The 16,959-nt window shown below is 31.0% G+C and overlaps 1 protein-coding gene across 1 annotated transcript; it reads right to left on the reverse strand.

The window, feature by feature from the left end:
• Positions 1 to 3,508: 3,508 nt before the first annotated feature.
• On the reverse strand, positions 3,509 to 4,317 carry LOC109158485 (uncharacterized protein PF11_0207-like). The gene is made up of 2 exons (XM_019306403.1): positions 4,059 to 4,317; positions 3,509 to 3,976 (listed from the first exon to the last, which is right to left on the reverse strand). Exons 1-2 carry the CDS (start codon positions 4,252 to 4,254, stop codon positions 3,702 to 3,704), a joined length of 471 nt encoding a protein of 156 aa, XP_019161948.1. The 5' UTR covers positions 4,255 to 4,317; the 3' UTR covers positions 3,509 to 3,701.
• Positions 4,318 to 16,959: the final 12,642 nt, after the last annotated feature.

Below are 16,959 nucleotides of genomic sequence, written 5' to 3' on the forward strand. Positions count from 1 at the left end.
TTGCTAGAAGTTGTTATGGATATTTTTGTATTTGGATGTGTGATTTCCTCAATATGTATTTTAAATGGTTAAAGTTAAAGATTATTGTTTGTTGATGAGAATAAAAATGTTTAATGGGTCATTCTAGATGCAAACTATTTGCTCCTATGTGTTGCATGCTATATGCAAAATATTTTATGGGGTGAAGTAGATCTTACAAGCTTAATGCTGAATTTGTGTGTTTCTTTGTTTTCTGTTCTTTAATTGTTTTTGCAGGAACTCTTGCATGAGCATTGGGCATGAGAATGAGCGAACCACCTAGATATATCATGTATTAGTTAGACATTTGAATGTTAGTTGTTTTTGTACTAGTTCATACTTGAGTTGTTTTAGTTAGCTGTTTCAGTAGTTCTCACAATGGATATTTTAGGAACCTTTCAAAAGTAATATATTTATTCCAACATGGAGGAACACCAATTCCAACAAAATGGGCAGGGTCTTGTTTCATCAAGCCCTACGTGAACAGTAATCACTCTACTGGACACTACACAAAATCCCATTCAATCTCAAATAATGGGCAGGGTCTTAATTATTTAAGCCCTAGTGAACAGTAATTCTCTTTACTGAACACTACTCAAAAATCCCATTTAAACCAACCAAATAATGGGCAGGGTCTTATTCAATAAGCCCTAGTGAACAGTAATAAATCTACTGAACACTACGCAAAAATCCCAATAAAGTGGAACAGAACTAATACCTTAAGTGTGCACACCCCCAATGGGTTTCCAAGCCTAATGGGTAGTAACTAGTCCTAGTTGTCAGGATACGTTTCTACTGACTACTACTCAACAGGGTAAATACCCAAGTGGTAGACTCCTCTAACCACTCCTCAAAACAACAGGACTAAAAGTCCTAGTGAGACAGGATATGTTTCTACTGCTCACTCCACAAAACAACAGAGAGTTTTTAAGCTCCCTAGTGAGTCGGTATATTCAACCCGCTCACTCCACAACAAACTGGGTCATAACCCAAGTATCCAGAATTTCACAACAGGATACTACACAAGTCTTAAGAATCAATTTCCTTTATCCTCAATCTTTATAAAAGTGACAACATTACTGACATTTCTCAAGCAAACAAATTCTCAACATCTTAAATAAGGAATTGACAGAAATTTTCAGAAGGCATAACCTGAATTGCAAAATTTATAGAAATATATTGGTAACACATTTTCAGGTGAAATTTTCCAGATACAAGGTACAGAGAGTCTAGATTATACACAAAAAGTTTCAAATCAATCCAAGGTCTAAAAGTATTTTTCCCGAATTATTTCCCAACACTGCGCCAGACAGAAATTGAACTGGCAGCACACTGCCTCCACTTTACGAAATTTTTCTGGAAATATCGAAACATATTTTTAACCCAAACTTTTTACAAACATCAATTATAACAAGTCTAAGTTCTCCCATAAAAACATTCAAGCAAAAACAAGTTTAGGAAGCATTTTTCACGAATTTTTCTTTCCAGCTGCGCCAGTCAGAATTTTCACAGGCAATAATCAGATTGAGTAAAAAATTTTCCTTTTTAATCACCACAAAATCACCATATCACATATGCAGGGTTTTCAACACATCTAAACTGAGTAAACTCATATATCTATCCACATAATATAATCAAATAACTTACAACACTAAATATCATCAATTTTTTTCAAAATCATGAATCACATAAACAATTAGAAAAAATCAATTTTTGATTTGGGGTAAAAGGATTTTAGTGAACATAAATCTTACCCGGGCTAATTAAAAGTTGAAATACTCAGCGCACATCCGAAACACCTATACTCATCGACCCTCGTCTGCGAGCTATAATTGATGATGATGATGATGATGGAGGACCGGACTATGTTGATGAAGGAGGAGACTAACGTTTAATTTGTTTTTATTCTTTCTTCTATTTGGCGAGAAGATGATCGGTGAGAATTGATAGAGGAAAATATTTAGGATAAGAAAAATACATAATCAGATTAGAGTTATAGCAAGATTAGGATTATAGGTATATATGGGATTAGAGTTGTGTAACAGAAAGAAACATATTAAATGGGATTAGGATGATTATGAGGAGGATTAGATTACATACTTATTATATATAGCAAAACAGTGTGTACTAACATATTTAATATATATGTACATCCGTAACACATTAACATATATATCATATGTTTGCATAAATAATATATGTTTATTTATAAGCATAAGTATATATCATTGAAAAATATATTAATTAAATAATTTCAAAAATATTTTTGGGTCACATAATATATAATAAAATAATTTAATAGTAGGCTAACATAATTTTGGATCATTCAAATTAATTTCGGAGGGTATTAAATCAACATAATATTATAAAAAATAACGGGGTATCACACTCTACCCTCCTTAAAAGATGATTCGTCCTCGAATCATAACTATAGGAAAATACCGGGTATTACAATCTTAACCCCTTAAAAGATGCTTCGTCCCCGAAACATAACCATAAGGCAACAAGGAATAACAGAGACTTGACCAATAGGGAACTGAATGAGACTCAAACTTAACTTCAATACACCACAAAAATCAGGTATCACATTCTCCCCTCCTAAGAAATAAAGTTACGTCCTCGTAACTTCCATGCAAGTCCTTACCCAAACTATATACAAATCAATTATCAAAATTATTTAACAATCACCATTAAGGAAAATAAGCAAATATGTATCCAAATAAAATCACCAAGTTTCAAAAATATTTTATTAAATAACATATCAAAGTAATGCTCAATGATCAAATAAATGTCCAACTATATGCAATATCACACATCCTCGTGCTTTCAAAATTATAAATTCCTATCCAATTTTATTCCTAAGGTCATAAACTTAGGCTCTTATGCTCCCAAAAGTTCGTACGGCTCTGATACCAATTTGATCATTGAGCCCGCACCAAGGAGTAAAGGTAGCTAAAACAGGAGCCTGACCCTAGTTATATTAGGTACGCTTACGACGCCGGTCACTGCCGAGCCAATCTCTCCCCCAAGTAGAAACACGAACAGGCCCACACCAAGGAGTGAAGCTAGCTAAAACAGAAGCCTAACCCTAGTTATGTCAGGTACTTTTGATCATTTACTTAAAGGTGCATGGAACATATATGTGTCTTAAGATTAATATATTATCATTATAGCACTTCATAATTTGCTGTAAGACGAGAAAGAGAGTGAAGGGGAATTTCATTGCATTTTAAAAGATCCGTGATAAACAATATTAGTACATTTTGCAGTGAAAATAAAATCAAACACATTATTTATAATTAATTAATTTAAACATATAATCATATTATAATTAAATAAATAATATTTTGATCTCTTTAAACATGTATAATATTTTCATAATTTTCTTATTGTAAAATTAATTAAAAGTTAAAATCAATTATGTTTTAATTAGTTATATCATTGAAGTTTTTAAACATTACTATACAAAAATGATAAAAAAATTATTTTTAATATGAAAAAAAATAAAATAATTATTTACTTTCAACTATTACAAAAGTGACATATAGTCTTTACATGATAGGGGTGACAAGAAAAACCGTACCACCACTATCTCAGAATACAATCTTGACTTCAAATATAGAAATCTTATGATGTTTCACATTAAATATAATAGATTGCTTTATTATTATTCCCATCCTTAATTAAGTTGTTTTTTCCTCATCCTTAACTAGCTTATTGTCGTCCTTAAGAAGCTTGTCCTCATCCTTAAGCTGCTTGTTCTCTTCCTTAAAGGCCATATGCATGTCCTTACAGAACTTCGCCTCGTCCTTACATTCCTTGTCATCGTCCTTACATTGCTTATTCTCAAAGTCCTTGCAACGCATGTCCATATACTCCTTAACTTGTTTTTTCTGAAAGGCCCAAAGTTCCTTCTCCTCTTCCTTAAGTTCCTTGCTCTCGTCCTTAAGCTTGCCCTCTGCAATTACAAAATAACCACAAAATTATTAATGAAAAAAAAAACTAATTTAATATATAAATATAACTATAACTATATATACCTTTATACGCCTTGTCTGTACATCCCCTTTCACATTCTTTTCCGCATGCAAAGACGGTTTTTCCTGTGTCTTTGCAAGCAGAATGGCATGGATCGAAGCATGACTGGTAAACCGAAGAAAGCGAAGCGTCGACGGTGAGGACAAACATGCACACCAGACACACTGCAACGTTAACCAACTTCTGGGCAGCCGACATTGTTTATTGTTTGTTGTTTTTGTTATTGATGTAGTGTTTCAATTCCTTAAGATTGATGATTATGGATGGGCAATGGTAGTATTTATAGTTAAAGCTAAGGGTTAGTTAGTTGTGGTGTTGCGTTGTTTTAGGATATGGATGCTTTAATTTACTTTTCATCGGATAGGGATTTATCACAAATTAATTAATTAAATGTGGATCTTGCCTGGTCTTCCTTAAATTAATTCATTGCTTTACTGCTTAGCTTCATCCTCTTCCACTCAATTTAATAATCTCAGCTCCTCACCTTAGCTTGCTCAATTCAATATATATATATATATATATATATATATATATATATATATATATATATATATATATATATATATATATAGAAGAACGCTCATATGCGGCGGGGTCTTACGGTGCGGTCAAATTCCAGAATACACCAACAGTGTTAACAATATGCACCAACAGTGTAATAAAAACACACCCCAATGAAATGTAATAAAGCATCACAAAATACACCACAGACTCCAAAAAACACACTATATAACTCACCACCTCCAATGATGTATTTTCCGAACAGTGTATGGTGTTTTTACTCACACCTAATGGTGTGTGTTTGGTGATGCAGGGCTCTGTTTACTCTGTTTTGTGTGGTGTATTTCCTAATGTTGATGGTGCATATTTGGTGAACTATTGGTGTTGCCGCACCGTAAGAAATAACCGCACCGTAAGACACTGCCGCACCTGAACCCGCCTCTATATATATATATATATATATATATATATATATATATATATATATAATATATATATATATATATATATATATATATATATATATATATATATATATATTTTAAATTTTACTAAGTTTTATTATATTTGAATTTAAATAATTATAATTATTATAATTAAATTCTAATATAATAATAGAATCTTGAAAGTGGATGCAATATTCATTTTGGATAGACTGTACTCTTAATTATTTATTGGATAAATATAATATTAAAGGAGTTTGTTGTGGGGTGGAAGTTACATTTTCTCGACTATAAATAGAACCTTCATTTTTAGAGGAGGATCAAGAAATATTGGGTAGTGGGGGCGGAAAATTAAAAACTAATGAGATATTTTGAAAAATAATATTTAGAGGTCGAGTCACAGTATTGAAAATTATAGAATTTCGATCACCTAAAAGTGATCTTAAATCAACTCGAAAGCCTTGTTCCGACCATTTTTGGTATTCGGAAAAATCTTTGTTGCTATTTCCGACCACTTTTTTGTATTAACTTGATTTAAGATCACTTTTTGGTGGTCAAAAATTCCATAATTTCCAGTAGTGTCATTGCGACCAAAGTAATGGCTATTGCTCGGTGTTTTTCCTCGTCATTGACTTTGGTGACATTTGGTGATAAATTATGAATTGTTTTGGAGCTATAACTTGAATTTATTTTGTAGTGGAATGTTATACCTATTATATATTATAAACTATATTTTGGCGCGAGTAAAATCTATTTTTGTATGAGAAATATATTTTTATGGTTATAGCTATTGATATAGGAAAATGAAAGGAAGTTTAATGTGATATTTTGTATGCAAGTAAAAATGACTATTGGTGAACAATGTGTTTCATACTAATAGTTGCTTCATACGTGCTATATGTTGATAGTAGAGTAATAATTTATACTTCTTTCGTATCATTTTATGTGTTTGGTTTGGTTAACGAGGCTTGACTAAAGTTATTTTTAATCCAACTAGTATATATTTGGTGTACCCGTGCGTTGCACGGACTATGTTATGTTATGATAATAAGAATTATTAGTGTTGTACCCGTGCGTTGCATGCAATTTTTTTTGTTATTATGAATTTAAATTTAAAAAATAGAAAAGAAATGAAAAGATGTTAAAATGGACATATAATAATATAGTTGGATATTTATATATTTGGTCAAATATCTATTTTCATAACGTACAATATTTAAATTTAAATTTTGTATGGTTAATATAATTTCTAATCATGTAAATATTTACATAAATTTATAGAAAAAATTCACATAATTAAGTTAATTTATTCCTAATTGTAATTCATTTATATTATAATTCTAAAAATATGCATTATAACTAAGAGAATTATACTCAGAAATAAATTTAGAAAATGTAAATTTTAAATTTTGTATGGGTAAATTTAAACTCTAATCGGACACATTTCCTTATATGATTATATAATACATTGTATATACACATGTTGGTCCCGATAGAGTGTAACGAGAGTCTAGAGGGGGGGGGGGGATGAATAGACTCTTTTCGTGAAATGCCCTAAACGTCACCTTTCGGTGTTTTGGCGCAGCGAAAAAGTCAGATTTGTTTTAAATGCTTTGCACGAGTTTACGAAATTAGGAAAGCTTTCGGTAAGGGTGATAAAAAAAAAAGGATATGAATGCAGAAGTAAAATGCGTAAGTAAAGAGATAGAAGGGACAAGAGATTTTATAGTGGTTCGGCTAACGTTGCCTACTCCATTCTTCTTCCACAATTTATGGAAGGATTGCACTATCACTTCTTAGTACAATTACACAAAGACTTCCTTGATCACTGAGCCGGACAGCCTTCGTAGGTTTTTCAACTCCTCGAGTTTACTCCACCTCTATCAACTTCTTCTTCAGAGTTGAGGTTGGTAGAAAATGATTTCTTGATTTCTCCAACGATGAAGTCTTGACTGTGAGAGATGATTGCTTCGATCAGATGGCAAGACTTCTTTAAGGTGCAAGAAAATGATCAATAATCTTCTTCAAGTAACTTGACACCTTAACACTGATTCACAAAAGCTTTTGGAGATTTGAGAGCGTTCAAGAGCTTTTGCAAGTAGATAAATCGAGTGTAATGAACCAGCTGCTTCTTAGTTGATGAAGGTGAGTTTATATAGGTGATGAAAATTCATCCGTTGGAGGGAGATGAAATTTTCGAACCTTTTAACCATTGGACAAGGACCGGGGAGCTTCATGCATTAAATGCTCCATTAATGAGGTTGTACCATGTAGCCGTTGAAGGTATGGAAAGCATTAGGGTTTTGTCCTTTAGCTCCAGGAGATGGTACATCTTCATTTAATGCTCCTTGATAAGTGTGTCCCATAAGATGAGGTCCTTATTGTCCTAGGATGTTGTCAAATCAGACAGGTAGAACATTCTTCTCGTTGTCGAAGAGAAGTAATGCTTGGTAAAATTCGTCTTTAACAAAACTGTCCTTTCGTGATAGTTGACAACTCCTGCTTTAACTTTCGTTGTTGTTCATCATGCCTTGTGTCTTCTTTCGTCTTGGAGACCCTAACAACTAATCATAACTCATTTTCGTGTGTTTGTCTAGCTTAACACGAATTACAAAGGAGTTATGGCAACTCTCGTCTAGGACGAAAGCTGCGATTGATATCATCAAAATCCTAATACAAGGTTCCTAACAACACATAATATTTATTAATATGTATATAGGAAAATTCTATAATATAATTTTATTATTTATAATTCATATTGATAAATTTATAATTTAAAATGTAGCATTTAAATTTTGTATGGTTAGTACAGTGCATAAGTGTATATATGTATGTATTTACAAAAATTTATAAATGTTTATATTTTGTTAATTTTATAATTTTATTTCCTTAATTATATTTCATACTTTATTAATTACAATCTAATGAAATTGGCAAAAATATTTTTACAGAAGAAATCTTATACTTTCAATTTCATCAATTATAATTACCAAATATTGTGGCAAGTACCATAATAATTTCATTAATTATAATATTTGTTCTCTTCCAATATTTAAATACATTACCATACTATTAATAAATAATTATTAAGGCAAATATAATTTAATTTGTACTAAAAATATTATACATTAAGTGTGAGTGTGTGTGTGTGTGTGTGTGTGTAATACACACACACGCGCGCGCGCGCACACACACACACACACTTTTAATTATATATTGATAAGCATAGTTGGGTATATACTTTAAGAAAATATTCATTATTGAAATGTGATATAATTTTAAAAGTAAATTATTAATTACATTACCTAATATAATTGTCCTACTAATTGATTCGATGTTCATACATTTGAAGACTTTTTAAAACTATTCATTGCCTTAATAATTAAGATAATTTTTAGTCACATCAATAGTACTAAAAGTATTACTTTCAATTTTTATAAATAAGATATAATATTAATAAATCAAAATAATTAAAAATAATGTGTGAACAGTATACCAACTATTAAACATTGTTAGTATAAAAGATTTATAATAGTAATTTTATTGCCTAATAGAATTTATCAACTATGAAACATTGTTTATGGTAATTATTGTATGTCATTTAATACTAAAATAATTACGTAGAGTTTGTATATTTAAGGTATAATATTGTTAAATCAAAATTATTAAAAATAATGTGTCCAAAATATAAAATAAGTTATACTTGCCTTAATAATTATTTATTACAATAAATTTACAATTATAAATTTGTATAAGAAAATATAGAAACTTCTGGTTAAAAAAAATTTATCTCTATTTCCTTTTTCTCTTTCGTCACCGTTACATTCCTATTCTCCGTAGAAAAAGGCAAAGTAGGATGAGAAAAAAGCGCCTTCATCTACAACATCCTTCCCTCTCAATTTGATTTAGCTTTTGCTTTGATTGCTGTTTTGCCAAGCGAATTGTGTAAATCCTAAACGCCGCTTGTTAAAAAAAAAAACATAAAAACTTGAATAGCATGTATAAACCTCGAAGTCAACATACTAACTCTAAGTTTCAAAAAATCCTACAAAATTATCAAAATCACCGCCATTATCATAATAGTTTCATGAAAGAGTGTAAATGGAGATTAACATAAAATTACTATAATAATTTCTTGGTATTTAGGAGCAATTTTGTTTTTCAATTTTAAGTTAATGTTTGTTTGTTTTTTTTTTTTTTGGGGTTTTTTCCCAGAAATTCAAAGACAAAGTTGAAGATAAAAGGTAAAAAATCATCAATATCACTGTGTAACATTGATAAGTTTTTTTTTTTTTTTTTTTTTTTTGTTTTTTTTAAATAAATACCTTTTATCTTCAATTTGTCTCTGAAATCGTTCTAGATCTGGATGAAGATTTTTGTTTATATAATGTTGTATTAATTGTATTAGCTTATTCGGCTATTTTGATCTTTAACTTTCTTTTATCTTTGGACAAATCTGGCTATTTTATCTTGATTCAATTTTTATTGTTTTCTTAAAAAACTAAATAATACTTGGTAGTTCAGATTCGTGACTTAGTGCTCGATCTCTATCCTTAACTTTTGTGTTTTTGGTGTTGAAACCATGGTTTTGTTTCGTTCTTCGTATACATCTTGTAATTATCTCAGAGGAATAAAGAGATTTTTTTTTTAAATGAATCACTTTCTGGTTCAGCAAAGTGCTTCGTTGCCTATGAGGAGAAGAAGAGTTTGATTTCCGATAAGAAAAACGCCGCCCTTTCCTTACCACCGAAAAATTACGAAATCAGTTTTGTAGTCAATGTTACCCGGGTCTCCATCAACGTCCAATCCGTTGGATTCAATGTCACCAAAAACACTTCAAGCGACAATTGCAAATAATAATAATAATAGTCTTGAAAGCTGTAAAAAAATACTTACATTTTCATGAGTAATTTAATTTTGAATTTTTTTATTTAAATATGTAACTCATAGTATATGATTACAATGTAATATATGAGATTCATTATAATTGTTATTATTATTATTATTATTATTATTATTATTATTATTATTATTATTGTTGTTGTTGTTGTTGTTGTTGTTGTTATTATTATTATATTAGTATTATTATTATTATTATTATTATTATTAATATTATTATTATTATTATTATTATTATTATTATTATTATTATTATTATTGTTGTTGTTGTTGTTGTTGCTGTTGTTGTTGTTATTATTATTATTATATTTGTATTATTGATATTGTTATTATTATTATTATTATTATTATTATTATTATTATTATTATTATTATTATTATTATTATTATTGTGTTAAGGATATGTGTGGTTGATGTTTTCTATCTCTGTGTTGTTCTAATTATTCTCTTTTAGAATAGTTATTTTAGATTAACTGTTACAACTCCTTAGCTATTAACTCTCTCTTGTATACTATTTGTACCCAGTAGCTTCACATCAATAATACTGAAGTTCTTTTATTTACATGGTATCACTGCCTTCCTAAATGACATGCGGTCCATAGCCGACGATCTTGCCTGGACTCAGTGAAGTTCATCTCTTTACATATTGTACCCTTAGGTCATTTTACATGTTAATCTAAACAGTTAATTTTTTCAAATATCTTTTTACCAACCGTTGATATAATTCGCAGGTCAAATCCGCTAACGCTAACCGCTAATTGCTGATTGCCAAATAAGGACATTGCGAGATAATTTCTCACTTCAATTTGTTGTGTGATTTGAATACCTTATTTGTCAACAAAACCCTCAAGTAGTTAATACGATTGGCTTAATTATATTTTTTTTTTAATTTTTTCATGGTATTAATAAAATACTTGGTTAATAAATATATAGCATTATTTTGTATTATAACTTTCATATTTAATTAAAAAATAGCCCACAAAAAAGATAATACACAATGTAGTGAATATAATCAATTGATAAATTTGAATGTAGAGAATTTTTACATTGGAGAAAAATAAAGACAGTAAAACTAATGAAATTATTTCTCTAAATTAATTTATTGATAATGAATAATTTTTTTTTAATAAAGACATTGTAGGGACAATGTAGCAAATATAATCAATTGATGAATTTGAATGTAAAGAATTTTTATATTGGAGAAAAATAAAGACAATATAACTAATAACTTTTTTTTATAAGTGGGATACCCTACGTATACACACTATTTGCCTCAATTGAGGTTTGAAACTATCACTTCCCACTTAGGGGAGCAACCAAATACCAGTGAACAACACGCCACTTGGTAATTATTTTTCTTTTTTAATTTATTGATAATGAATAATTTTTTTTTGAAAATAAAGACATTGTAGATACATAATTCTAAATTAATGAAATGCATCTTTTTTTTTTTTTTTTTTTTTTTGTAGATATTAAATTATTATTTAATTTAGTAAGAGTAAAATAGAGTACTAATTATGCCAACTTTGATTAGGATATGGTTCGAACCTAAGACCTTTCTTATTGAAATCAAAGAGTAAGTTGAAATTAACGGAGAAAGATAATATTTAATGGAAAATTTAAGGGATAATCATATAATTAAGGATAAATTATGAAATCTCAAAGAAAAATTAAAATTTGATCAATATGAGCCATTCATTTGATTAAAAACTTTGACTATCAATTTGTTTTTCTACCATTTATACGCCTAACTCTCTTGGGCTCATATATATATATATATATATATATATATATATATATATATATATATATATATATATATATATATATATATATATATATATATATATATATATATATATATATATATATATATATATATATATATATATAATATGTATATATAACTTTACTTCAAATTTTAGTTTTTTTTTTTTTAAAGAAATGTATTAATAGGTTTAGCTGGTTTAAACGGGTTTCGTGTCATATCGTGTCGACACAACCCAAAATCTATTAAAAAAATATGTCTATCGTATAAACCTGTTTACAAATCGTGTTTGTATTCGTGTTAAGATGTTAAGCCCGTTAACCTTAACATTTCATGTCCGTGTTTAGCCTTATCGTGTTTATATCATTATTGTGTTGAGCGAGTATAAATGAATAATACTAATGTTGTTGCTTTGTTTTGCACGTATGGGGCTCGGTAGAGGTTTTGTCACCCCTCCCTCAGCACCTCTAAAGTCCCCCCCCCCCCCCTAAGCAGAAAGAAGGCAAGCTCCTCGGTGCCCGATCCATGCGAGCCAACCGTGCCGACCGCTGTTCCCCGAGCCGCCACGACCACGAGACAACTCACCAACTCGGGCCAGGATTTGCTCACCTTCCGGGTTTAGAGCAAAAGGGGTAAGGAAAACGCCACTAACTCTAACCTCAAGGAGGTGTCTCCCTTGAAACGGACTTAGCGTTACAACCCCCTGGCTCGGACTCCCGTGGTGGATGCTCGACTGAGCCGTGAGCAACCAGCTGCCCTCCTGGGTAAGCATAGCGACCTGATCTGCCCGGGCGAGGATATGCACAATTGGACGGTTAACCAAATCGGTGAACGGGGTGCCAAAGATCTGGTGCAGGTATGCGCCTCGGTTTTCTATATTTCTTAACCGTTTGCTCGGTAAAATTAATTGATCCTTTATGCAGCTGACTCGCATTCTCACCGCCTTCTACAGCAGAGCCAAGGTCGCGGAGGAGATCGAACCCTTGAAGAAGCCCATCTCTCTCTAGGAGGTCGAGATTAAGGACCTCAAGAGCCGGCTCAAGTCAGCGACCGAGAAGTGGTCGGCAGCCAGTGGCGGACCCAAACCTTTTCAGTGTGGGCGAAACGCATTTGATAAAATAATTCGAACAAAAAATACATTATAAACACATCTCATTATTAATATAAAAGAAAGTTATATATATATAAAGATAAAATAAAGTTATATATATAATAAAGTCATAAAAAATATAACATGAACCCTGGCCTCTTAAAAAGATGGCACGAGCACCTTACCACCTAATCTAGTCATATTATATTAACTTTTATCTATTTTATTATACTCATACTAAAACTGGTACTATATATACATATATACATACAACGGTTATATATGGGGTGGGGGTGGGGTGAGGGGGGCAGCTGCCCCCCATGCCCCCATGCTTGGTCTGCCCCTGTCGACAGCGAAGAAGGAGGCCAAAAGTGCCCAAGAGGCTATGTTTAAGATCGTTAGTTCCCAAGAGGCTATGCTTAAGATTAACGACCCGAGTCACCGCTCACCTCTACCACGATCAAGCAACAGGTGCTTTTTCCGGGCATTCCTGAAGAATCAAACCGGTGATGACCTCATTTGGGCCTTCAGAAAATGGGCCTTTACCACTGACCAAAGGCACATGCAACAAGGGGTTTGAACAACCTTGCCTTGACGGAATCCTTAACCCAGGCCCTGCTCCCTACACGGAGCCGGTCGCTGCCGAGCCGATCTCTCCCTTCCCTCTGGCGCAGCTGGAAAGAAAAATTCGTGAAAAATGCTTCCTAAACTTGTTTTGCTTGAATGTTTTTATGGAGAACTTAGACTTGTTATAATTGATGTTTGTAAAAAGTTTGGGTTAAAAATATGTTTCGATATTTCCAGAAAAATTTCGTAAAGTGGTACGAACCTTTGGGAGCCTAGGTTATGCCATGACCCATAGAACCTAGGTTTGTGTGACCTTAGGAATAAAATTGGATAGGAATCTAAAATTTTGAAAATGGTGGTGAGGATGTGAGACTTGCATATTGTGCATAAGTATTTGATTATTGTGCATTATTTTGATATTCGTGATTCGTGATTTGATAAAATATTGTGGAAGTTGGTGATTTTATTTGGCTATCTATTTGCTTACTTTTCCTTAATGGTGATCGTTGGATTATTTTGATAGTTAATTTGTATATAGCTTGTGTAAGCACTTGCATGAAAGTTATGGGGACGTAACTTTATTTCTTAGTAGGGGAGAATGTGATACCTGATCTTTGAAGTTAAGTTTGAGTCTCTTCAGTTCCCTATTGGTCAAGTCTTTGTTATTCCTTGTTGCCTTATGGTTATGCTTCAGGGACGAAGTATCTTTTAAGGGGGTAAGATTGTAATACCCGGTATTTTCCTATGGTTATGCTTCGGGGACGAAGCATATTTTAAGGAGGGTAGATTGTAATACCCAGTTATTTTATACGTATTATTTTGACATAGATATTATTTTAACCAAAACTATATTATTTTATGAGATCCAAAACTATTTGAAACTAGTCTACTATTATGTATTATTTTGTGACTATTACTATTTCTTAAGATCATATTACTAATATGGTATAACGCTTAATTTAAATCCTAAAACTAGAGTTATTAAGTCGTAATGCAAGTTTATATATTAGATAAACTTAAAGTTTTAGTGTATATGTATATGTTAGCTCCGTATAGCTGAAGTCTTAATATATATGCATGTTACATGTTACTAAACCTTATTATGTTAAGCTTTTAAGTATTTTAGTTCCCTACAACTAGAATTATTATTTATAATATAAGCTATTAGTTAAGTATTTAGGTAGGAGTCTAATTGTTCCCATCCTCATCAGTAGCTGATTCATTAAATCCTCCCCTTCATCATAATCATTAGTCGATACTCTCATCGTTTTCCTTTTTCCCAATATCACCGAACACAAAATTAAAGAGAAAAATACATAGCTGTCTTTTTTTTTGTCATCGCTGGCTTTGTCACCGGTCTTCTTCTGTTATCATCTGGCTCTGTTCGTCGTAGGATTTCATTCAAGGATTTTGTTGATTCTGGTTCGAGGTAAGATTTATGTTCACTAAAATTTCTTTTGCCCCAAATCAAAAATCAATTTTCCTATGTGTTTATGTGATTCATGATTTTAATGAATTTGTGATATTTAACGTGGAAAGTTATTTGATCATATTATGTGAGTAGATATATGAGTTTAGATGTTTTGAAATCCCTGCATATGTAATATGGTAATTTTGTGGTGATTAAAAATGATAAATTTTACACAATTTGATCATTGCCTGAGAAAAATTCTGACTGGCGCAGCTGGAAAGAAAAATTCGTGAAAATTGCTTACTAAACTTATTTTTGCTTGAGATTTTTTATGGAGAACAAAGACTTATTATATTTGATGTTTGTAAAAAGTTTTGGTTAAAAATATGTTTCGGTTTTTCCAGAAAAATTTCGTAAAGTTGTAAAGTTGAGGCAGTGTACTGCCAGTTTAATTTCTGTCTGGCGCTGTGTTGGGAAATATTTCGTGAAAAATACTTCTAGTACTTGGATTGGCTTCAAACTTTTTTTGTGTAATCTAGACTCTTTTTACTACTTATCTGGAAAATTTTATATGAAAATATGTTACCGATATTTCTCAGTAAATTCTGCAATTCAGGTCATAGTTTCTGAAATTTTTTGTCAGTTTCTTATTTGAGATATTGAGAAGTTGCTTGCTTGTGAAATATCATTACTGTTATCATTCTTATAAATACAGAGAGTTGTGTTCATAATAATTAGGTGCGGAATATGCTAATCTGTGTTATATCTATGAGGTTAATAGGATGTTTGGAAATACATTTTTGGAAATATTGGTACAAAGGTTATAGATTCAGGTGTAAAGTTGAAAGTATTATTTGGGTGGAAAGATTTTGCTTTAAGTGGTGAAATTTTGAGGTTTTAGATATATATATTTTGTCAATGGAAAGTGATGCCATATGATGTTTTTGTGAAGTGAGCGGTTGAAATATATTTGAATAGTTATGATTCGAGGACGAATCATCTTTTAAGGAGGGTAGAGTGTGATACCCAGTTATTTTTTATAATATTATGTTGATTTAATACCCTCCGAAATTAATTTGAATGATCCAAAATTATGTTAGCCTACTATTTAAATTATTTTATTATATATTATGTGACCCAAAAATATTTTTGAAATTATTTAATTAATATATTTTTCAATGATATATACTTATGCTTATAAATAAACATATATTATTTATGCAAACATATGATATATATGTTAATGTGTTACGGATGTACATATATATTAAATATGTTAGTACACACTGTTTTGCTATATATAATAAGTATGTAATCTAATCCTCTTCATAATCATCCTAATCCCATTTAATATGTTTCTTTCTGTTACACAACTCTAATCCCATATATACCTATAATCCTAATCTTGCTATAACTCTAATCTGATTATGTATTTTTCTTATCCTAAATATTTTCCTCTATCAATTCTCACCGATCATCTTCTCGCCAAATAGAAGAAAGAATAAAAACAAATTAAACGTTAGTCTCCTCCTTCATCAACATAGTCCGGTCCTCCATCATCATCATCATCATCAATTATAGCTCGCAGACGAGGGTCGATGAGTATAGGTGTTTCGGATGTGCGCTGAGTATTTCAACTTTTAATTAGCCCGGGTAAGATTTATGTTCACTAAAATCCTTTTACCCCAAATCAAAAATTGATTTTTCTAATTGTTTATGTGATTCATGATTTTGAAAAAAATTGATGATATTTAGTGTTGTAAGTTATTTGATTATATTATGTAGATAGATATATGAGTTTACTCAGTTTAGATGTGTTGAAAACCCTGCATATATGATATGGTGATTTTGTGGTGATTAAAAAGGAAAATTTTTTACTCAATCTGATTATTGCCTGTGAAAATTCTGACTGGCGCAGCCGGAAAGAAAAATTCGTGAAAAATGCTTCCTAAACTTGTTTTTGCTTGAATGTTTTTATGGAGAACTTAGACTTGTTATAATTGATGTTTGTAAAAAGTTTGGGTTAAAAATATGTTTCGATATTTCCAGAAAAATTTCGTAAAGTGGAGGCAGTGTGCTGCCAGTTCAATTTCTGTCTGGCGCAGTGTTGGGAAATAATTCGGGAAAAATACTTTTAGACCTTGGATTGATTTGAAACTTTTTGTGTATAATTGTGATTTCCTCAATGAAATTTTTCACAGATACAAGTGTACAGTGAGTCTAG

The sequence above is a fragment of the Ipomoea nil genome, unplaced genomic scaffold (assembly GCF_001879475.1).
Source record: "Ipomoea nil cultivar Tokyo-kokei standard unplaced genomic scaffold, Asagao_1.1 scaffold2819, whole genome shotgun sequence".
NCBI classification, from domain to species: domain Eukaryota; kingdom Viridiplantae; phylum Streptophyta; class Magnoliopsida; order Solanales; family Convolvulaceae; genus Ipomoea; species Ipomoea nil.